The sequence below is a fragment of the Amblyomma americanum genome, chromosome 6 (assembly GCF_052857255.1).
Source record: "Amblyomma americanum isolate KBUSLIRL-KWMA chromosome 6, ASM5285725v1, whole genome shotgun sequence".
NCBI lineage: Eukaryota > Metazoa > Arthropoda > Arachnida > Ixodida > Ixodidae > Amblyomma > Amblyomma americanum.
In genome coordinates this window covers 9,564,371-9,587,379 of record NC_135502.1, presented here as the reverse complement: position 1 = coordinate 9,587,379, position 23,009 = coordinate 9,564,371, and the positions used below count along the sequence as shown (strand labels likewise).

The 23,009-nt window shown below is 49.3% G+C and overlaps 1 protein-coding gene across 1 annotated transcript in view; it reads right to left on the bottom strand.

Annotated features, from left to right (window-relative positions):
* Positions 1–2,851: 2,851 nt before the first annotated feature.
* Gad1 (glutamate decarboxylase) overlaps positions 2,852–23,009 on the bottom strand; it is an 82,173-nt gene continuing 62,015 nt past the window's right edge. Inside the window, exons 5-14 of the mRNA XM_077668484.1 lie at positions 21,483–21,598; positions 14,596–14,675; positions 10,629–10,800; positions 10,004–10,068; positions 9,681–9,759; positions 8,338–8,487; positions 7,448–7,497; positions 6,725–6,779; positions 6,369–6,458; positions 2,852–5,502 (exon numbers count right to left, since the gene is read on the bottom strand). Of these exons, the coding sequence (XP_077524610.1) occupies positions 5,329–5,502; positions 6,369–6,458; positions 6,725–6,779; positions 7,448–7,497; positions 8,338–8,487; positions 9,681–9,759; positions 10,004–10,068; positions 10,629–10,800; positions 14,596–14,675; positions 21,483–21,598 (1,031 nt within the window). The 3' untranslated portion in view covers positions 2,852–5,328. The remainder of the gene's footprint in view (positions 5,503–6,368; positions 6,459–6,724; positions 6,780–7,447; positions 7,498–8,337; positions 8,488–9,680; positions 9,760–10,003; positions 10,069–10,628; positions 10,801–14,595; positions 14,676–21,482; positions 21,599–23,009) is intronic.

The following is a 23,009-nucleotide window of genomic DNA, read 5'->3' as shown; positions in this document are numbered from 1 at the left end:
ACAAACGGGAGACAGTATGTTCCAAGCAAAGACAAAAGGCAAAAAAGAAGCTTAGAACGAGGGGGTGAAAGGACAAAACTTAGTGGGAAACTTGGAAAATAGTTTGGGCATGAAGAATCTCACATCTTATTGTCCTACACCCCTACAGCTCTGGACCCTTGCAAGGGCGCTGCGGAGGAAATGGCGGCAGCCAGCGGCGCGTTGGTTGCTTCGTAAGTAGAGAAGGACGGGGGGGGGGGGGCAGCAGCGGGGGTGAGTAGCACGATCGTGCATGTGTAATCGTTTGTGCTCCGACGTCTAACGACGGAGGCGATGGAAGACGGATTCCGCTTGTCTGGCTGCGGTTGTTCGGAACCCGCCTTCGTGAAAGTGCGACGGCTGATGACGTGTGGCGGGGAGCGGGGCCGCCGAGGACAGGGCCCTGAACCGTCGCCACACTCTTTCTACAACAGGCGACGCTGTGCGCACATGTGCGCACGCGGCACCTTTCGGACATCCACTTGGAATAACTTCACACAGGTAGCGCCCGCCAGCGCACCGTTGAAGCAAGGCGCCGACATAAAACAACACACGGCGCCTTTGTCGTTCTGACTTGTTTTGGCGCGCCAGTGAGAGAGCGCCGTCTGGCGGTTAACTGCGGATGATGAGGACGCGGGAACATTAAGGTTCATGCAGTCACCGGGTTGCTACAGGATAATGGGATCTCCTCTCTGCGTCACTTCACAGCGAAGGAGGTTGGCGGGCAAGCCCTATCGACTGCCTTCACGCAGCGGTTACTACGACCGCGATGCATTCACGGTGCTTCGAATGGGCGGGTTCCACGCACGACACATATGACGTCAATGTAGCGATAACAGGTGCCTCTGCATTCATCCGCCTCACTGAAGCTATGATCCTAAACCAGCCGAAATGAAGTGTAAAAAGCAACGGCATGCGAGACACGTTAGCGACATCACATACGTAACACGAAATAATAATACTGACCAGAATGCCTCACGACTCACGACAGATAGGATGCCATTTATTTACACTGCGGGGTCCTTGCTGACCGGATCGGCGCCGCACGCTACCTTTTCGGGATGACCTCAAATTATAATTGCTCCTCGCGTCGCAACATTCCTTTCTCTTTTCGGCTCCTCTTTTGCTATGGCTGAACCTAGCAGTGCGTGCTGTCGACATTTGAGGTCGCCTGTTTGTTAATGCGCATTTCATGTCAACGAGCACAGTGGTTGCAGGCGGCTCAGTGCAGCGGCAGTACGACTGCACAGCCAATTCTCCGCACAACGATTAATCAGTAGGCGATCTGTGAGCAGAAAACGTGCTCAAGAAAGCGTCCGAACCGTCTCTTCTTTTACTTCTTGACTACGGTACAAGGGAAGCGGAATCCGATTAGGCAGGCATAAGAAGGCAGGCCATCGACGGGTTGGGATGGCCCGTTCCAGAGAAAAGAGGAGGAGGCGGAGAGACGACGTGCACTGTCTTCGTTCACGAATGCATCGTGTGTACGTAACTAAATGGCACCGAATCAGAAAAGAGAGAGAAAAAGAACAACTGCCACTGAAAAGCCCCCACTCGACGCCGCAGCGTCCGACTTCCACACGCGCGATGCACTGCAGCGACCGCGACCCGCTCTTTACTCAGCGGCGAGACACAAAGCGAAAGAAAGGAGTGAGGAATGCTCTGGGGTGCTGTTTTTGTACTGCAGTAAGGCTTACGTGCATCCCCGGAGTGCAGGCTGCTGTGGCTGGAGCTGCGAGTTAATAAGCGTCGTGTTACGAGCCCACACTGCTGTGCCACTACAATCTTAAAGAGCCTGCATCGTTCGGTTTAGGCAAGCGGCGTTTGATCGCGGACAGGCACTGAAAAACGCGGCGCCCCAAAGCTGGCACGTCCAAGTCTACAACGCGGACGCAAATGAGAATTCGTGCGACGCCGAAACGTCATCAGAGCTTTTCCTTTTTATAACGGCGCCTTGCCGAGTTCAAGCGTCTGCGCAGTGATGGACGCCGAACGAGTGATTCTGAAAGAATGCAAGCACTTCAGTGAAGTGCGCTGTTCGTGTGATTGCAAGAGATGACGCTAGCGCGTTGCCTGTTTTGGAAACAGGCGACGTGCCAATGTGATCGAAAGCCTTTCGTTTCATAAACCGATGGAGTCGAATGGCAGTAAACTCTCGAGAAAAACGTACCGAAAGTAACGCTACTGTATTGAAGACCTTTATAAACATTTAAGCACTCTGTCCCCTCAACAGTATAGCACCTGTGCCCCTATGGCATGAAAATTATAAGAATGCGCCTAAAACCACAACCTATACCACTTCATGGATCCGAGTTGTGCTCAGGAATGAATCCTAAGAAAGGTGTGTGCGTGTGTGTGGTATTGCAGTACGCGCCTCGTTCGAAGCGTAGCTGTGCCATTTTCTCACCGAATGAGGCGCGTGCTGTCGACTTCGTGCTCGGGGAAGTTAACCACCGCGATAGTGGAACAGCGGAACGCAACAACGGGACCATATAATAGACTCTGTAAAAGCTCAACATGGAATAACTCTTCTCTCGTGCTCGGCTCCTACTAACGACACGTTCTCGTCCTGAGACAAACTCTCCGTCTACACTCAGCCCAAGGCTGAAACGCGTTTGGGCAGGCCCGGGAAAGATGGCGGCGGGTCCCAGTGGCCACTGAGGCCCGACCTGCGCAAGAGGGGGACTCCCGTGGCTTGCCCCTGGAAGACTTGGGATTTTGCTGCTTTGGCACGCTGGGGGCGACACGGGGACGGCGGCCGTTCCGATCACGTGACCTGTCCGCCGCGCGCCCCCTTCTGGGTCCTAACCCACGAACGATTCGCGGGGAGAGATTCAACAGCAACGACGGTATCGAAGAAAACACGCCTCTGTATGGTAATACTCCTACGACGCCTCTCGGTATAACACAGCACGGTGAAACTCAACGAGCGTACGTAAACGTGTCGACGCTACGGCAATCGCAACAGGAACACGATTCACATCTTATACACGTATGTATATACCTATTTATATGTAATCTCAGCGAGTGGAATAACAGCTTGAAACATGGAATTCAGTCTTTTTTTTTCTTTTTCCTAGGGAAGGGCAGTCTTTTCTCGAGCGCGGTGTTGTGTGCACCATAAAGATGAGTAGCGACCTGCGGCGCCCGAGTCGGGAGCGTCGCCGAGACGGAGTTCCTTTCGCAAGCCATGGCGATGGCTGGTTCCCTGCAGCGGCACTGCCCTTAAAACCGTGCTTCCTGTGCAACACTAGGTACACCTTCTATTCTACAACAGTTTCTCTAGAAGCCACATGTGAACAGCTTCGTTTTGCATTGAGGCCTAGCGCTCCGTTTATTCGGTATTGCTCAAGAAAAGAGACTTAATCAATGTAACTGAACTGCAATCGGCAAAAATGATAGCGCTCGCCTATTAGACGCAGCCACAAGTGCCTATTATCGTTACTTTAACTGGCATATGGTTGTGGTTTACCTTGTAAAACCACAGTTACCTGAATATGTTACGCATATTAGCTACGTAACATGACTACGCGCAAAAATAACAGTGTCGTCAAGAAGGTTGTCCTGCTCGTGAGTCGAAGCACAATATCAATGGTTGGCGCAATTTTAAACGTTTCGTATGTAGAATTACCCACGTGAGCACAATTTCGAAATGAAAGAGAAGAAAAAGCCGTTGTAAATATTTCATCAGCAATAAAACAAGCATGTCCTTTGAGCAGATTTCTGCGGCGAATAGGCTAAACGAATTACAGTTTGAATTGTTGATCTGGTAACAGATTGCGCTTTAGCTTCGCGATCATTCTTATTGCAGCGTTGCAACCAACATCTCATCGCTCCTTTCAGCTTAAATAACGCGGTAAAACTACGGCATCCTTGTACGTAAAACATGTGCGGTGTCACGACAGCCTTCGTTTCTGTTCTTTTTTGTCTGTTCGTTCGCTTGGCTCTTAAGCTCGGCTTTTAAAACCTCGTGTAAGCCGTACTATTGCTTTTATGCGTGAATAAAACGTTATATATAGGTTTAAAATTAACGCGTAAAAGGTCTTCAAAAGAAAAGAGACACGTGCTTGCATGTATTAAAACCACGGTCGAGGTATTTTCGAATAAATTATTACAAAACGGTAACAATAAGGAGTGGCATTAAAAAATCACAGATTGTCACTTAGCTGAATAAATATGGCGATGAATTAACGAGAGGAATGAGAGAGGGGAGAAAAACGCAATAGGCTTGGTGGTAAAAAAAAAAGAAAGAATGAAAGAATGACATTCGCTCGTAGTCCCTGGATTAGCCTAGACAGTGCGCTATCTAAGGCACTGAGTCAAAACCTTGCCCAACGTCCCAGAACATGAGAACGTTCGCTTAGAGAGTTCCATCATAGGTTTTCTTGTCAAAGAGTTGCGCATGTCGTCATGCAGGACAGTACGCAAAGCTTTTTTACTGTAGCGCGGTTTGCTTTGACTCGGAAACAAGAATTCAGAATTGCTCCGCTCGCGTATTTTGCTCACATGCTCAAGAGCATCGCAGATTTCGTTTTTCAATCGTTACAAAACATGAATAAGTATCAGAAGGCGACGCAGTGAGTGATGGCGGATGCCGAGCACTTGTGCCCCGGTAGGAGGTGATGGGCAGAGAAAATATGTTGGATTTTTGTTGTTTTCGTGCCCTCATTTTGTTCGCTGTGGACTATGCTGAAAAGGTGCACTAGCATGCAACCTCCGAAATGATACTGCAGTTAAGAGGCTTTTTTAATGAGTACTTGTTCCGACACTAGCGTGGTGGCTCCTCAGCAGCCTTAGCGGAAAGTTCTGCTTTTCGTATCGCACAGCACCTGTCCACACCGATATGTGCGTACGTTTAATAGGACAATTTGGGCGAAGGAAATGCATGCTGCCATTAAATCCTTTTCTCCTGCCGGTCAGGTGCACTTGGAATCCATTTCGGCATCCGTTCATAGTTATTTTGCTTTCTTCCAACTACAAAGCGGCCTTTTATGGCGTCACTATGTTCACAAAAAGGAAGGGGAAGCACAAGCGTGTTCCCCACGAAATCTTGGGTAGCATATGCCGTGGCCAATTGATGGCGGGCGGCTGTTAACAGCCGCGTCTACCCATTGAATCTTCTACTTGACCGCGTAAACACTATGCGATCTGTGGCCGGAAACACAAACGGGGACAACGCAAAGAGGGCGTTGCCGTCAGGTGGATTCAGCCTCGGGTCAACGCTGTCCGCGACTCGGGTCGGCCTCGCTCGTCGCGAAGGGGCGTGGGGGGCGAGAGAGAGGGAGAGGAGCCCGTCTCCCCAGCGGCGGCCTACAGGTCGTGTCCGAGGCGGTCCAGCTCCTCGACGAGGAAGTCGATGTCTTCCCGGCGGACGCCCGAGTTGGAGACGATGTTCCGGAAGAAGTTCGGCTTGTCCCAGATGGGCTGGTAGGTGATCATCAGTGTGCCCGTGTTCATCATGCGCGCCTTCAGCTGCGCGGTCACCTGCGTGACAGAGGGGTGGGTGAAATTCGGGACGGCCTATAGCGAGCGCCGCTAAGCCTTTCGGCCTACGATGCTTCGATGGAAGAAGTCGCGTTTTTTTTTTTTCAGAATAACTACTCACACATAAAGTAGGTGAGTCCGAAAGAAGGAAGAACTTTGGTAGGATTTTGGTACTAGGTCATCTTCCGCATACGTCATAGGCAGTGGTGTTGCAATGCCTCGCCTAACATTCGCTCCATTGAACAGTGAACGTCTATGGAAACGACCAAAATTACGAGCCATTTTGGGCGGCAAGAAAACGATTCCTGAAGACTTTACAACTCCGATCAGTTCTTTCCAGCGGCTGAAAATAGAAGGACTGGGTTTTCTATTGGTGAAGGCCGTGTTTGTTGAAGTAAACAGGAAAATTGTGCAAAATTGACATTTTCAGAACATAGTCACTCTAGATCTCGTTTTATTGCTGTAAGTCAAGGCGTCTACTTTTGTCGTATCGGTCGCACCGCAGCTGGGCGGTCTAACGCAGAACGCTCAGTTCAAAGGTCCTAAGATCAAACCTTTGCTAACGCCGTGCTTTTTGTCTGATTTTTTTTCACATAAAATACAGCCGTTAGTTTCTTGATCTCTGTGCCCAATTCCTATTAACGAGGCCTCAGAGGTAATGTTCGACCAGTCTCTTCTTTCAGCGCCCTGATTGCCTTGGTCACCAACTAACGGTATTTTACGACATCACTTCTGAAGGCATACGTGCCGCGCAGGTTGGTTCCTTTTCGTGGGGCTAACAACAATCAAACAAGCGAACAAACAAAGAAGCAAAGAAATGAAAAACAGCCAGTTATAGCAAAAAAAAAGAAACAGAGAGTACTCACAACTCCCAGCTCCTGCTCCTTCTCCTTGTTGTGCGGCTTGCCGCGCAACCTCTTGGGAATGTACCAGAAGCACACGTTCACTAGCTCCGGCTGCAACGAGGAAGCGGTGCAGAAAACGTTGTGAATTTCGTGACGACCTTTTTTCTGATCAGTTAAAAGGTCACTTTGAATGCGCTTACTATCAGCCTTTCAACTCGTTGGCTGAGGTGAAAGGTCACAAAGGTGCATGCGTCTTGACCTCTGGAAAACAAATGACCCCTGCGCGAGCGCGTCGAGTTTCGTCCCTTCGTCTCGTCTCTCATTGCGCAAGCGCTCTGCAGCTTACCCTCGACGCGAGTAGCGAAATCGGGACTCACCTCTAGTAGTAGGTAGAACATGTCTGGCCTCTCCTTGATTTTCTGGACGAGGTAACTGCAATGCACAGGGCGCGTGATCATCATTATTTTTTTTGCGTGCAGCTCGTTTCGTTTCAGCGTTTGCTTTGGAAATAGCGCCACAAAGACTACTTGGGAAGAGCAATGCTCATAAAGTGCTGTTGCTATCATAGAGTTTCTCAAGTTCGGACAGTTTCCTGAAAAGAGGCGTCACTGTCAAAGCGAGTTTCTTAAAGAGCCCTCCATTCACCACGAAAATGACCGGGAGTTTTGTACTCCGTATTTGGCCTGGCTCGCATTCGGATGAAAACGCTAGTTCGTCCTCTAAAACTTGTTACACCGAAAAACTCCCTTCTCTGCCAGCACGCTTTTCGCTATTTTAGTAAATGCATTGCAAATAAAAGTTTGGTCTTCAGCGCGTATGAAAATTGGCAGAACACTTCTAGGAGGCTAGCCTCGAGATAAGTAGTATCTTTGCAGCTTTATCCATTTCTTCGGCCAATTAATGGCCAAATCAAACTCGAAGTTTACGACTCCCGGCATAGCTTAGGTGAGTGAACGATTGCAGCGTCCCCTTTTAATCTCGGTAACTTTGAGGATCTCTACAGCTCCCACCAGTGGCGTTAGCAGATTGAGAACTTGAGCTTTACCTGACAGGGCTGTTTGAATGCATGTCAGCTTTCGAACGCTCTCACCAATACTTACTTCGACATGTCAAAGAGGTGGTCGATCAGGCGTTCGAAGCCCACAGTTCCCTGAAACAAGAGCAAACGAGGGAGATGTGAGTTGCGCATAGCTGAACTACTTTAGAAAGCTGTATGACAGCGTTCCACGTGACACTGCTGAATGCCTCGGGTCAGACAAAGGGTTTTTGCTTGACAGGAATGCCGTCATTTACTGGTGACTTTTTCTTCCTGCGCTTTTGCGATTCCGCATAGCTCTGAATAATTTTTGGCTAAAATTCGTAACAGACTCGCGGGGGTCGCACAGTGGCTGTTGGGTTCTATATACTGAGCACAAGGTCGCCAGTTCCATCCCTGTCGTGAAAGCCACTAGGGCACACTTGAAAGCCGCGCTTCCGGCCCTGCCCCATAAACGCACGTCTGAATTATTGCCATTCATATTTAAAAAAAAAAAACTCCACAGGAAGACAGCAGCAACAACAAAACTGCGCATAAAGTTGCGGAACATCGCAGACCGTTCATCACAGAAGAGAAGCAAAGAAAATAGCGTCGATTCCATTGAAGTAGGGCCCTTGCATTACAGACTCATTAACACTAAGAATGGCTCAAATAATCCCAGTTTTCGCATGTTATCTACGTAGTTTAGCATTTTGATCTATTTCTAGCTTTTTATGCGCGTGCATTATTACTGGCCACAGTGTTCTGAGCTACAGCTGGAAGCATTTCTCATACACATCGAAATTTTCGAAGCGGAATTCTGGCGAGCGTTTACTCAGCAGTTCGTGCAGAGACCCTGCAAGCAAGAAACGGCCGACCGCTCTTCGCCCTGCCGTCCATCGTAACGAAACATCTTTTCGCGACATCTCAGCCATGAACGCAAGAGGGTCGGGCCGCCCGCAATGGCTCGCGTACCTTGGCCCTCCACATGAGCCACAGCTTGAAGATGTCGTTGTGCCTTCCGCACTGGGGCACCTTGTCCCCTGTGTCAAACGACACGTCGTAGTGTTTGTCCTGCTGGAACAGGTACTCGGCGCACATCTGGTTGCAACTCAGCAGCAGACCCTGCGCATGCGCACACCGCACGCACGTTGAGCAGAGGACGAGAAAAAATCTAGCAGGGTTGCAAGAGTAGCAAATTGGTTGTACCACCAGCAACAAATGAAACGCAAACAATACAAGTGAAACACGAACAGCCAAATGAGAAGATCTTAGGTTGATTTCATTTCGAAGCCGCGAAGGATGTTTTGCAGAGGCTTAATCAACCTCGTTTGTAATCCCTGTCTAGGAGCATTATTATATTTGTGTTTTTGTTTTGGCATTTCAGTGCTCTTGGTCGCGTTTCATTTGTGGCTGATAGTACACATCGAAGAGACGAAAGCGCGCTGCTGCACAAGAACAGGACATGTTGCGTGGTGCGCGAAATATAATTTTTTTATCAGCAGCAAGGATTTTTGTTCTTTTCTACGGTCTACGTCAAGCTTATATAAAATAGAAGCAAAATAAAAAAAAGAAACAGGCACTTCGAGTATTACCACTCAATGAACCCATGGACTCGATGTCTATTTGAAGTCAATTTTTTAGCGGGAACAGCATCAAGGAAGATAGTACAACAGACACCGGGTTCTTGAGTTTTTGCACTCAGAGTGTGCGTGCTTACGGACATTCTTTCTTTCTCCCTTTTGTACAGCATTGTAGGCATAACCTTAGTCAACACTAAACCGGCAAGAAAATCCTCCTAGCGTGCTCGTTGAGAGAGAACGAATCCAAGGAGCGAGAGAGAATGGCAAGTAGGGCGATTTTTTGAAATGTTCTTACTACGTAAAGCACGTATAACAAGGCTCAAAGCACGCGGGTTTAGGTTTTGTCCAAGTCATGCACTGATCGATGTTGTGGAGAGCGGTAAGCATGACAGTGCGTGCCTATGCTTTTTTCTTCTAGCATCCTCAGTGGTTTCAAACGGGGCCTTGCAACAGGAATTCATGAAATACGGGTTGTCCGTTCGGCGGTAACTTGATTCGTTCATGCACTCGTGAATCATCACGCTGCTTTTCTCTTCCCCCGTGTGCACGATTCATATTTTTATTTCTAGGGCACGAGTTTTCAGACATTCTAGATTGAATTGAATTTGAATTGATTGCAAAATCCTTATCCCATTTCAATGAAACTAGTGGTAATGAATTTACAGAGGCATGTTACACCTCGCGCCTGCGCAGACGGCACAAATATATATTTTTCTTCTTTGACTGGGCACTCACGTCCTCCTTGAGGTGTATCGTGGAACACTGCAAGTGCGTTCCCATGAGCTTGTGGGGATTCCATGTCACCGAGTCGGATCTGCGAAGGCAGCAAAGCTGATCAGTTCACGGGATTTCTTATATCTATGTGCACATGAATATCACCGCTCAGACTAGTGCGCGCATTGGATGTCAGCATGCGTACATATCTTTTCCTGGTTAGTTACGCTATGATGCGGTGGGCTTTCGCGTAATGCCGGACACTTAGTAAAATGACGGCCAATAATTATAACATAGAAAGGAGGATGTGAATTTTTGTCAGATTATTACGTGTGCGAGAGTACCTTTCAATCCCATCCAAGAGATGCCGATGTTTCTTAGAAAGGAGACATCCACCACCCCAGGCAGCCTGCAAGAAACCAACAAAAAAACATAAATACCTCTTTTTAGCACCCACGCTTTCAGTGCGCTGGCTCCAGTGAGAACGAAATTGTGGCTGCTGCGCTTTTAAAAGCTGAAGGGAGTACACAGTTTATGCGGGCATCGTGCCCGAGGTCTTCGTCGGCCGTCGTATTCGGCCGTCGAGTTCATTGACACACACTATGCTTCACTGTTCTTTGAAAATGACTCCGTTAATAGCGTCCGCTGTGAACCCTATTAAGGGGGTAACGTGATGCTGGCTTTCTTGATGCTGAAGCTCTGTAAGACAGCGCCATTTGCCCGCGTCGTACTCCCAGAATGGCAGTTTTAAAATACTTCTAGAAGGTTATTTTATGCGGCTTGAAATAATATTTGACAGGTTCAGGCTTGCGCAGTTGTTCATTACAAAAAAGAGAAAAGACAGCAGCCTGCAGCATCTCTCCCCACCCCCCCCCCCCCACACACACACACACACAAACACACACACTGTGCTCGACTAGTAGTCATGCTCTCCTGGCGCGCATCAGAGAAGAGTATAAGGCCCCTCACGTCGACGTGCAGCCACAGCCCGTGCCGCTGGCAGATGTCGGCGATCGGGTGGATTGGGTCGAAGGCGCCGATCACCGTCGACCCGGCGGTGCAGTTGACGAAGAAAGGCACGTGGCCGCGGGCCTTGGACGCCTGGATCTCTTTCTCCAGCACGTCCACCATCATGCGCCCACTGCACACGCGCAACCATGCAGTGAACTGTGGACGGCGCGGGCGGCCTGTTCGGGGCTCCGATTTTCGGAACGGCAAGTCGGCATATTTTCGAGGTTGTTAATAAAGTAAAGCACGCAGTTGATAACTGGTGGCTGTCATGCAAGTTAAATGTAAGAAGGTGGGGTGGGCTTAGTGTGTCTTATAAACACCTAGATGCGGCAGTGCGGTGATTAGTTCCACCAGTTTCGCAAACGAGAAAAGAAAGAAGAAACTGAGAAAACAGCTGGTTTCACTGGTTTCAGTTCAGGAAACAACAGTCGCTTCTGGTGCGTTCCCAAACCATTTGGATATTCTCGAGCTGGCCGGAGCCGTTAAATAAGTAATAATTATTAAAAGTGTTTGCCATTTTTTGATAAAGCGAACACATAATGTTCCAAAACTACCCTCTCACGTGAAGTGAATGGAACAAGAGTGCATGCGTGCTTCTTTGTCTGACTGGAAGATCAAATAAATGTTCAGTTGCAAGTTAGCGCTCGTGCTGTGTGCTCACTGTCCGTTTTGTTTGCCCGCGCTTAACAATTTTAATAATGAGTCGCGAACTATAGCCCAACATTCTACCCTTCTCTTTAAGAAATTTCGCCTCACATCTGTTTGAATTGATTTGAAATACTGCGGAGCGATCGCCTCCAGCATTAAATGCTGGAAACTCTATCATCAGCGTACGTTTAAGGTATACTTTAAGTTTACTGCGAAACCATTTAAAAGGAAACGCATTTTATTATATATATATATATATATATATATATATATATATATATATATATATATATATATATATATATATATATATATATATATATATATATATATATATATATATATATATATATATATATATATATATATATATATATATATATATATTTAGCTCTCTGGGTGATCATGAAGACACACAATGTGGCACAAAAAACGCTAAGCTTTTTACTACTCCGATCAGCGCAGCGCGCTTTTCCACGCACACATACACACACACAAAAAAACATTTTTTGTGCAACTTAGATCAGCGCAACATGCTTTTGCAGAAAAGCGTGTTGCGTTGATAAGAGTTGAATTAATAAAAGTTTGTTTTGCCGCTTCTTGTCACTGTTTCTATGGGTTTCGCCGTTCAATTCGTTGTGGTTCTGCTCTCCACGTCTGCATCCTTTTATATGCTTTAGTTTCCTTGCTCACGTGATGACCTGTAAAATATGTCACCCCACAACACACAACTAGCAAAAAAAAAAAAAAAACACACGCACACACATGCAAGTAACTGCGCCAGTGATTCCTTGCGTGCTATGGAGAGGGAAAAAGGAAGAGGGGGCTGAGAGGACGCCTCTAGACCTGCGGCGTTCAGCAGTTTCTCCAACGTGCGCGCGTGCCACGACGACGAGGTGAGCGCCGCGGAAGCAGCCACGCGAAGAAGCCGCTCGCTTGGCGCGCAAAAGACGGCGCGCGGACGGGCCTCGCTAGCTGACTTTTAATAACGATGAATCACCGCAGCTGGCGCGTTTGCTGGCATCGCGCCCCGCGCGTCGCCCCCCGAATCCCCTTTGGTTCCCGTTCAATTTGCCGTTGGCGCACCGGCTTAGCGAAAACGACCGGCTTCTGCACCCCACCTCCCGAGACCGCGCGCCTGGCTGCTTCCGCCGGCTCCGACTTCTACACCGCGAAGCGTCGCCGGCTGAAGCGCCGCCTCGCGTGCTACTACAGTGTCTAACGGAGCCACCGCCGGTAGTCACACACAGCACGTGGCCAGTACTGTGCAGCGTTGCGCAAGCCGAGCGCGAGCAGAAACTAGCCTCGCCAGCGATGTGTAGTGGGGAGCTTGAAGAGAAGAAACCGCGATGGCCGCTTTTTCTGTCGTATGTAAGTGCCCGACTCAGGCTCGAAGTGCGAGCTGTTCAAACTGGGTTTCTTGGTGGACGACACCGAGTACAGCGGCATGCGGACGCGCCTGTGCATTAAAAACTTTTCAGCCAAGTTTCGGGGTTTAATCCTGCGCCTGACCGAAGCGACAAACACAGTCGGCGGCTTACAGTGTGCTGCGCGGAACTAGTCTCCCGAACGAAATCGATGCAGGAGAGGACGGCTCAAGGGGGAGAGGGGGAAGGCGTCCGTCGTTATGCGCGCAGCGGGCTAATAATTAGCCCCGCTGGTCTGTCATCCGTTATCAGGCCCACGCCATATTAGCTGGCGACAATGGCCCGCGGTAGCAGCCCGGGAGCGCCGGCGTGCCTGACGATTAGTCGCCTAGCTCGGGCTCGACGAGGAAGACGCGCTCCACAGCGCGACGCCAGGCTCTGCCCACGGCTTCGGTGAACGAGTGTCACAGCGCATGCTGTTCGGGATTGCGCGTGGATTTACGGACTTCCTGAATGCGTTCACACGAGCGTCCGCTGTTAACGAAGCCGCTATTGAAAAATAAACGTCATACTGTGCGCCAGAGCTTCGTGCAAATACAGTTTTCACGCGACGCTGGCGAAGTCGACGAATCCCACGTATACCACTCATGATAGCAGGTGCATTACGGGTGACACCTCTGATTGCGCTGAGAGAAGCCTTATTTACGTGCGACTGTATTATGCTGCAGTTCGTGCCGTGCAATAGCCCTGTGCGTGTATGTGTGCGCGAAAGAGTTTTGTGTTAATGAGCTTCCCTGCATTATTATCAATCTCTTCCTGAAGTAGCATTCCAGGTGGATTACCAGGTTAACATCTCCAGTGTTCATTAAAGAATGCCTTCTCACTCCGCTTGGGGACGGGGGAGACGCTTTGAGGGTTTTAATGTACGCCAACTATCTCTAAGAGAACGTTTCAACGTCGTTCGCTTGCGTTTATCCACTGATATGAGCTATGCCCTTATCACTGTTTGTCGGTAATGAAGTGGGGGCTATCGCTCAACGCAGTGATTCAGCTAGACCGCGTTATGGATGCTCTTTGTACGTGGAAGCGTCAATCGTATCGACGACTGTGACAGCTTGGCGTATAACAGCACAACTGCAAGCCTCTCATGCGCTGCTGTAACGCTCGAACAGTTTTTAGGACTTGTCTGCCAGTTTTATGGCTCCAGCTGCGTCTTCCACTGCAGTGTGAACAAATTGTGAGACTGAGCAGAGCTCTCGAACACGCGCTGCACTCTTGTGCGTTCTTGAACCAGGCACTCACTGGCTGAGTTCGGAACGTTCAGTAATGCATTGAATTTCAGGCCGTTGTCATCATCATCAGCCTGACCACACCCACTGCAGGGCAAAGGCATCTCACATGTCTAAAATGAGAATCAGGAAATTTAAATCGATACCAGCAAGAAATAGGATAACGTAATCTCTATATTTATAGAAAGTTCTGAAATCAGCATATTCTCATTTCTTTAGCCTTCTTAATTCCGTTTCTTTAAAGTTTTTATTTCAAAGTTCTTACCATTATATGTTGATAATGTCGCTTCTTCATATCGACACATCATCAATCTGAACTCATTTCTCAACACCTGTCCCTCTGCATACACCAAATGGTTTTCTGCGCGTATTTTTTCAATACGTACATTTGTAGCCTAGCCTCATTTTTCCATATTCTATTTCTTTATAGCGCACGCACGCCGTGAATCAGTAAACAACTTGAAATCTCAGTTTGTACCTTGTTGTTTGTCCTGGAATAACTATTTGCAGTCTACGTGCAGCACCTGTTCTTGAACGAGATAAAGTACGAGGAGAATACTATAACACAAGTAGGCGTCGACACATTTCTTCGCCTGGAAGGCAGCTTGCTTTAGAACTCACCACTTGTCGACGGGAATGGAGACCACGTTGTCAGTGCCCAGGCCGATGGTCGCGCCGGCACCCTTAACCGAGTAGTGGCTCTGCACAGAGATGCCAGAAATGGCTCATCGTTTAGCCGTGCAGCCGCAGCTATTATCGCATTCCACCGTGTGACAGACGCCAACTGGTGGAAAGCTCGCTCACACGTAGTACGTCGTGCGTGAGGCATAGGTGAAACTTAAAAAAAAAATAAAACTCCAAAGACTCCAACTGCCCCACGCCATGCAAGTAATAGTAAGGGAACACAAAGCGTAAAAACGTTCTCTAGCATACAAAATTCATTTCTATAATATACGGGATGACACTAATGGAAATAATGAGATGTGACACATTTTGGGAAAGGATTATGGTCGATATGGACAGAGAAAGGCGCCTTGCGTTGACGGAAAGTGCCTTTACTGCCGCTCAGTCCTCTTGAGTGATGACCACTTGCTCTTGCCGAGATATCCTGGTTTGCAGCAGCGCAGGATAGCTTGAGCGGGGCGTAAATCGGCGCTTCCTGCAGGCGTCAGGCGCGACATCCGGGTGTTCCGATGGTCTTGCATCACTTCAGAGCTACGCATGCCATTCTGATCCGCCAACGCTTGTCTGCACTACGACCCACTGCTCACCAGATTTTTTATGGGACTTTGAATAAAAGGGCGACCGAGTAAGCGACAAAAACAAGCAATAGGCCTGTATTTTATAGCATCATCAGCGTCGCTCGAGTTATAGCTTTTTATTATGGCAGCTCGTTACTTTTCTCTCAGGTAAAAGAGAAGCTTTGGCCGTCACTTCCAGAGGTCTCTGCCCGTGATTTCATAATATTTGTTTTTTCAGTTGTCACACCTTCCCCGGTAACGAGAGCACGCAAAAAGGCACTCGGGATGATGGCCGCCCGAGCGGAATGCATCCGGCTCATTCCACGCAGCTGATTCCTGCCCCGTTGTCTCGCCGGCAGCAGACACGGCTCTTCAGCCACGCCGCGCACAGGTCCCGTGGGCGAGCCCAGCGCTGGAGCAGATGACGACCGAACTCCAGAGAGCATAAGCGGCGCTCGCCGGTCTGGGCCCCACTGCAAGACGCCTTCCACATCCTCCTCCTCTCCCTCACCTTGGGTTTCCGTTTTCTCTTCCCCTATGATCATTCCCGGCGTTGTTTCTTTGTAAGCAGGCAAAATGATCCCTTTGTGGAAAGGGAAGATCGAGGGGGAAAGGGCAGGTAGCAGCCAAAGCGCGTGCCGCATAGATTACAGAATCTCCACCCGTTTCGTGTAACGTTTCCCAGGCAGGCGCGCCCACCGAACACGCGTGACGGTGCTCCGCCGAAAGGCGCGGGCAATTTGCAAGTTCTCCTCCCACACCGCTTCACCCACGACGGCTTCCCCGGCGTACTCACCATGCCGCCACACTCTCCTGCCCGCGCTCCCTTCTCCCCATGCGCGGCACTGTTTTGTCGAACCCAGCACGAGCGCGCGCACTGTTTGTTATCAGCGGCTAGCAGAACGTCATCCTTGCGCACTGGCGCCGCGCGCGCCAACGATTCATGGGCCGCTCCCGTCGGTCGAACCGGGAGGACGTCCGAAAAACGCGCGGCGTGCGCGAAATGACCGATGTGTCTCTCGATCGCCGCGTACCCGGAATTTCCGCCGAGTGCGCGTGGCTCCGGCAGCAATTTTCTCCGAACAATTTGGAGCGCTCTGTCCCAGCTAGCGGCGGGTCATTGCCACGAGTAGGTTTTAGAGAATTTCTGAAAAACTTCGATTATGCAAACTATGCGGAGTTCAGGGGACTTTCGCGCCGAGTTTTTACGCGTTATCGTAGACCCTTGACTGCAGTGAATGGTGAAGGATGTGGTTCGCTGCGCTGAATGACTTGGCACCAAAGGAGGTCGTTTCGGAAAATACTAAGAAATGCTAGTCTGTCGCTGTGCAAACAAAAATGCAAGAAAATCACCCCGTAGCCCTCCGATATTTATCGGGACTTTATCTGCCGATCTTTTCGCGCAAGGTTAGCCTGCGAATAGACAGAGATGCATTTATTCCGAGAATGAAACGGCCGAAGTCAGCATATGGCGATGTTAGGAAAACTGTCTTTGCTTTCGACTGTAGTGGTTTCTCTTCATATCGACGTTATTACAGGCGACTATTGGAACAGAGAACAGTGAAGCATTTCAGAATAAAGTAACGTCAAATTAGTAGCGTTCGTATCGCCCATCCATAAAGTCATCTAGCTCAATCATTAAAATGAACATTCTTTGCAGAAAACTACGTCATTAATCATTTATTTGAACCTTTCAGGCTTTCTGGTTAAGAAAATTAGCTAGCTCTGGATACTTAGACTTAATAATAAATATCATCTGCATGTAATAACAAAACATCCGTCTGATAATATTGTACCGGGGCAGCTGCTTTCATCAATCATCAAGCAGCTTTTGTCACAGGTGAATAAACGTGTTTTGTTCTTGGCAGAGAGAAAGAGAGACAGCGTCCGTGCGTGTACGTGCATGTTGAAGATTGTTTTAGCATGCAAGACAGCGACGTGTACTACACTCAAGAAAGCATTTGAACAGCAACGTTGCTTTACGACAGTGATGTGCTAGTGCATCATTAAATCACACTGTACTGAACCTAATGACGCGCGTGTTCATAACATGGCGGCCTGGAGAGTAAATTAATTTACTTTCCATTAACTGCGCGCAGTGTGATCGAGGAATGCGCCTTAACTGCTGCTTGCTAGTTCACTGCTCATGTAATTCACCGACTGGTGTTTTGTTGCGGAGTGACAAGCACGGCGCGTTGCTTATTCCTAATGGCGCCTGTCTCCCTTTGAAAGTGCACCGATATATCAACTAAACTTGAGCTAATTTTTTTAGACTAAACTAAAGGCTTCATTGCCGGAGAAGGCTGCGCAGATGAGTGAAATATTCTCACATACAGTACCCATAAAAGTGCTCGCTTTAGAATATTCATATAATTGGATCAGTAGTGGCGATGCATCGGTGCATTGACTCCATTGCTAGTTGGAACAGCAAATTTCCTCTTATATTTGAACACTCAGAGGCCGACATCATCCGGCCATACTCCCGCCTTCCCTTCCCATCTTCCAGCACCCTGGTTTGCGAAAGCGCGCCTTCCTGCACAGTTGCTCTTATTGCAAGGGTGCATCCACAGGCGAACATCATCAGAAAAAAAAAAGCAGCACTTGGTAAAACAGCACAGTGACCTTACTGTCGTTGTCGGCCGCTGTGGCCAGGTACGTAAGCACCTTTCCTTTCAGACGCGATTTCGGTGTGCCGGTTCAATCTTGCTGACGCGACCGATTTCACATTCGGTTGCGCTGTCACGTAAGCGCGGGAATGAATTATGTTGAACCACATACTTCATTACTTCTGCCAAAACTTGACAGTTGGCACCAAAAAATCTTTCTTGCACAAAAATGATTGTCGCTACTCTGCAGAATATATTTTATTCTCTATTATACTCTATGTTTTCCTAGAAAAAAAATATGGATTTAAATTTACCGTTATGATTACTTTCTGCGGCTTATTGTTTGCAGATTCAGCAAGCCATGGTCATGAATGATCTTTTCCCGCCTAACTTGAGTAGCGAGTTTTATTGTGGTTCTTGAGTGATCTGACGCCCGACTGACTGAAAGTGAAAAAAAAAAAAAGTGAACTGCGAGCAGCTGCATGGCACAAATTGTACGACATAACGCCAGCTTTGTTTATGGAAGGAAAGCGGCATGATCCGCGGGAATCACGCCGGACCTGCGTCATGCATCGCGCAGTCTTTGTACTCCGAACGCGCGTAATCGGCCAACCGGAATCAGGAAAGACCAAGAAGAAAAGACAAGAGGCGCCTTCGGCCCATCCTGCAGCCCGTACCAAATCCTGGTCGGGTCAGGATGCGTGCCTGATACCGGCAGTTCGGAGTCAGAAATGCGTGCCATTTTTGTTTCTTCTCTTCGAACAAGTGGAGCGGTATACGCACCACCGCGAGTAGTTTTCACTGAGCCCCCATATTAACTTTCCGGCTTGCTGAACATTGAAACAGGGAACGCGTTCAGTCTCGTTCCTGCCGGCGGCTCTCGGCTTGCGGGGAAGTGACGCCGAAATAACGAGCGTAAGCGAGCGGGAGAGAGAGAGAGCGGAGCCGGGGAGAACAACTGCACAGTCGGAGGACGATGACTGCTGGGCGGGGAGGGATTTGACGTCGAGAACGGCTGAGCGCGTTCTTGGGCGAGGAGATCGGGAGCGCCGCGCTGCCGGCGGAGGATGATCACCGAACGCGGGTGGATCACGGACTGGGCTCGCGGAGCAGGACCCCGATCACGGGCGCCATATCGCGGGGGAAGCTGTGATCGAACCTGGGATTACAAACGATACCACCGCGCGCTTCGCTTCCTCTCCCTGGGCGACCCCCCTGCCAAGCCACCCTTCTCCCCTTCTACGGACAGTTGTTTCAAGAGGCCGTGGGCTGTAGGGGGGGGAGGGAGGCCTAATCCGCGCAAGATGGGCTCTCCCGTGTCGCCCAACTCGCCGATCAATCTCGCGCAGCGAGAACCACTTCATGGCTCCCCGGAGGTAAGTAATTACGCTGACAGCCGCGATTGATTCTCCGTCGACCGCGGCCCCGTCTGCACCCCGCTCTGCCCGCACGACCCTTGGCTCGTGGTGCGGCCGAGGTCCCCGGGAGGACGCGTTCCTGGCTCCGGCCCCAGCGAACGCGCGCCGACAGAGAACAGATCGCCGCTGGCAGATGAGAGGGCACCTTGCAACGCTCGGGTACGCCTCCGCTCCTATGGCTGTGTCGGAAACTCGCGTCCTCCCTTTCGGTCATGCGCGACTTCTGCTACCACTGTTCAAGGCAGCACCGTTCACTTGCTAGAAGTCAATTTCACGTCTCTAGTACTGCCTATTATCTTCTATTGTAGAGGCAGAAACTTCAAGAAAATGGCGACTACCTTCACTTGTGAAGGATAGGCAAGGTTAGGTTAGGAAGAGTACGCATCAAGATTTTCAAAGAACAAGAAAACATATCTGTGCCACTAGTGGGCTGAAGAGAGAGCTCTTGTTTGTATGAATGTGCTTTCTGTACTTTTTTCACTAAATACTTCAGTGGCAAACTGCATCACTTCTTACTCTTTTTATATGCTACATCAGTTCAACGTCAGCATCATCACTTTACTGTAGGGTCACTGCGTGCTGTTTGCGGTTGTCAATTTTCCCCTGGCGATGTCACCACAAGGGGCTTTCATGAACGACCCTAGCAATGTAAATGGCATGCACGGATGACAGCTTCCAGCCTTGTTTTTCAGGGGTGTCGCGATATAAATGTGCACTATAAGCCAGTCACAGAAGAAAAGCAAAAGGAAGGAAAAGTATCGATAGTGCGGAAACCTCCCTCCAGAAAACTGCACCTAACCTATGTGAATCAGAGGTTGAATCGTTCAGTGATAGGAAGATCGACCCCAGCTTGGACGCCGCACCAAGATAGGCGTCGATATGTAAAATATGGATACAAAGCTCCGCGTCTAAGCAATTTATGGCGCAATAGTGACCCAACGCAATAGTGAATGCATGATAGGAGAGAGAGAATAGCAGAAAGAGCAGCTATGAGCAGTGCGTGTCACGTGTGACTGCCTTCTCAGGAACAAATGCCTCATCTCTAAAGAACCATATTTTGCTGCAGCGCAGCTATTCTCCAAAAGACTAGCCTGTTTTCGCTCTTTGTACTGTAGAGTGGCCAAAAAAATAAACGACCATTCCCTCAGCAAGAACAAGAAGACGTCAAAACAAAAATGGCAGGACAATTCGAAACACATCCCGGCGCTTTTCTTCTTTCACTTTCTGTCCTCCACTTTTTTCTCTTGTCCTCCGCTGTTCTTGCAAGCTGCGGTTCCGTCCCGCGGCCCTACACCGAGCAGTCAGTGGCTGCAGTTTCCTACCGACAAGGCTGCACCAGCTTCGGCAGCAGTCGCAGCGAGCACAACGTGCACGCGCCAGCCGCGCTGACTCACACTGCGCAGCACGTCAAAATGACAACTGGAGTGTGGGCGCAGAGCTGGCGACAAAAAGACACAGACGCACAGGCGTACTTCCACGCACACACAATAAAAGAAAAACAGACTGGAATAGTACACACCGGGAACTGTCGCAAAACTGGGCGCCGTCGCAAAAGAGCCATTTTGGCCAAGAGCGGGAGGGGGAGGTAGAAGAGGGAGGGGAGCAAGCTGCTGCCACCACGGCGCTTGCGCTCTGCGCCGAAAAAGGAAGCAGCAGAAGCATGTGTGCGCCCAGCGCGTGTTCCGGGCGAAATGAAACCAATAAGGCACGCGCCGATTAGTGCCGGACACGCGCGCGTGGGGGAGACAGGGGGCGCGGCTCGTCCCGCCGCAAGCTGTCGCCACCGTCGCTGCTTCTGCTGCCCGCGCTTGCTGCGACCGGCGCCCGTTCCCTCGCTCTTCTGCTCCCCATTTTCTCCATTGTTTCCCGTTTTTCCTCGCCGATCGCGTTCGGTCGTCGGGAAGAAGACGGTGTGCGTCCCTCTGCTGCGGGGCGTCAGCGCACGTGACGGAACGGGAGCGCCGTCGGCAGCCCTTTCCGACTCTCTTACATCGTTTACAGGCCAGCATCACCCAAGCATTGCGTTGTGGGTGTCGCCCCATGTTCAGTCTGTGTTGTGCGAGGAAGGCAACGTTTCCTAAAGCTGTCTGCAAGAACACTCAGTCGGATATTGTTGCATAGAGTATTCGCTTTTCTATTTGCGCTTGATCTGTTTATATTTCTTTGATTCTAATCTGATTCGTCAAACAGCGCAGGGGTGAAGAAAGTGTTCCATGCTCTCAATATGGCACAGGCCCACTCACATCTTCGGAGGTGTACATGACGAGCTGTGGCAGTGCCTTGAGTCCCAGTGTCTTGTAGTTGGGGAACATCTTGTGCCGCGCCGCCAAAACGGCGTACAAGTTGGACACCGAGCCGCCTGCACAAACAATAAGAAGGAGGAGGTTAAAGACAGGCAGGCAGCCAAGAAGGACGAACGCATCACTCATGTTCTATAGCAACTCCTCATTACCGGGCACTTCCATCTGATAGTTGATAGTCACCGCCTGTTTGTGCTAGTCCTTCGTCTTGTGTCCCGTTCGTGTTGCGCTGTGAGCGAAAATGAACACTTACCAACTCGCCCAAATTTCCGCCTTGCTATCCATCTGCCTGTCTACTTCAAAAGACCGTGTAAGTTGTTGAGTTTTCGCTGAATTATCGATCGCATCTACGATGTAAAGTTATCCTCGCTCAGTCTCTTACGACGTAAACTTGAGTACGCCTTAGCGCTGTCTTCGAATCCCACCAACCGAGTCAACCTAAATCTCTCTTATCCACCTTAAATCGAGCAATAAATTTGTTCTGTGTGAAAACTTCTTGTGTGTCGGCTTAAAAGATCATTGCGGCAATTATTGCTGAAATCTCGCGCAATAAATAATTCCAGTACAAAAAAAGAGTTGACAAAGTTAGCGCGGCTTAGTCGCACGAAAACCTTGATATTTTAGGCACCCAGACTGTCGCTTGATCAAATGAATATTCAAGTAAGATGGTAATTGTATAGAGCCTGCGGAAAATTATTTTTCGATTAATTTATGATGCATAATCTGCCGCTACCCGCAAGGGCATTGAACTTCGTTGTAAAAGTTAATTTGAATGCATCTCGCTTTTCAATGGTCATCGCGAACGACTGAGCGCACTAGCGACAGACGATTATGAGGCACAACCTTTGTCCATGTGTATTCGTATTTTGATACATGCGTACTAGATGAAAAACGTTTGGGAAGCCCATGCCTGGCGAGCAAATGCGTCTTAATGGAAATGTTTTGCGATCTCTTCCGGGGAAAACTCCCGAGTCGGGAGCGGGCGTGGCGGAGAACAGAAAAGGTCGCGAGATAAAGATAGAGAGAGAGAAAAAAATAAAAGAACAAGCTGCCGCTCGAAATCGACAGCTTTAAGTGACAGAATGTCATTACGCCTTCTGCAGTGGTTTGTTTTGTTTTCTTGGCGAACTCGACGGGAGCGGCTGCAGCTCGCGATATGGCTTCTCCAACAAATGATCAGTGAGGGGAATAAAGGTTGAGGGCTGCTGGTTTGCTTCAAAAACTGAAAAGCAAATTTACGAGAAATGAGAATAAAGGGAGGCCGCTGTTTTGTTTTGAAAAAAACTCGCTGCGTTTACGGCGGCGCTATTCTTCCCCGTCTGCGGAAGAACACTCTGCGGTCGAGCAGACCCTAAGAAAACAAGGCCTATTTGTGACCAGTTTTTGTAGGCCCTGCCTGAAAGGAAAACAGATTACTTCGGACTTGACGCTGAAAATCTATGCTGGAAAAAGTACAAAAATGACGCAGTG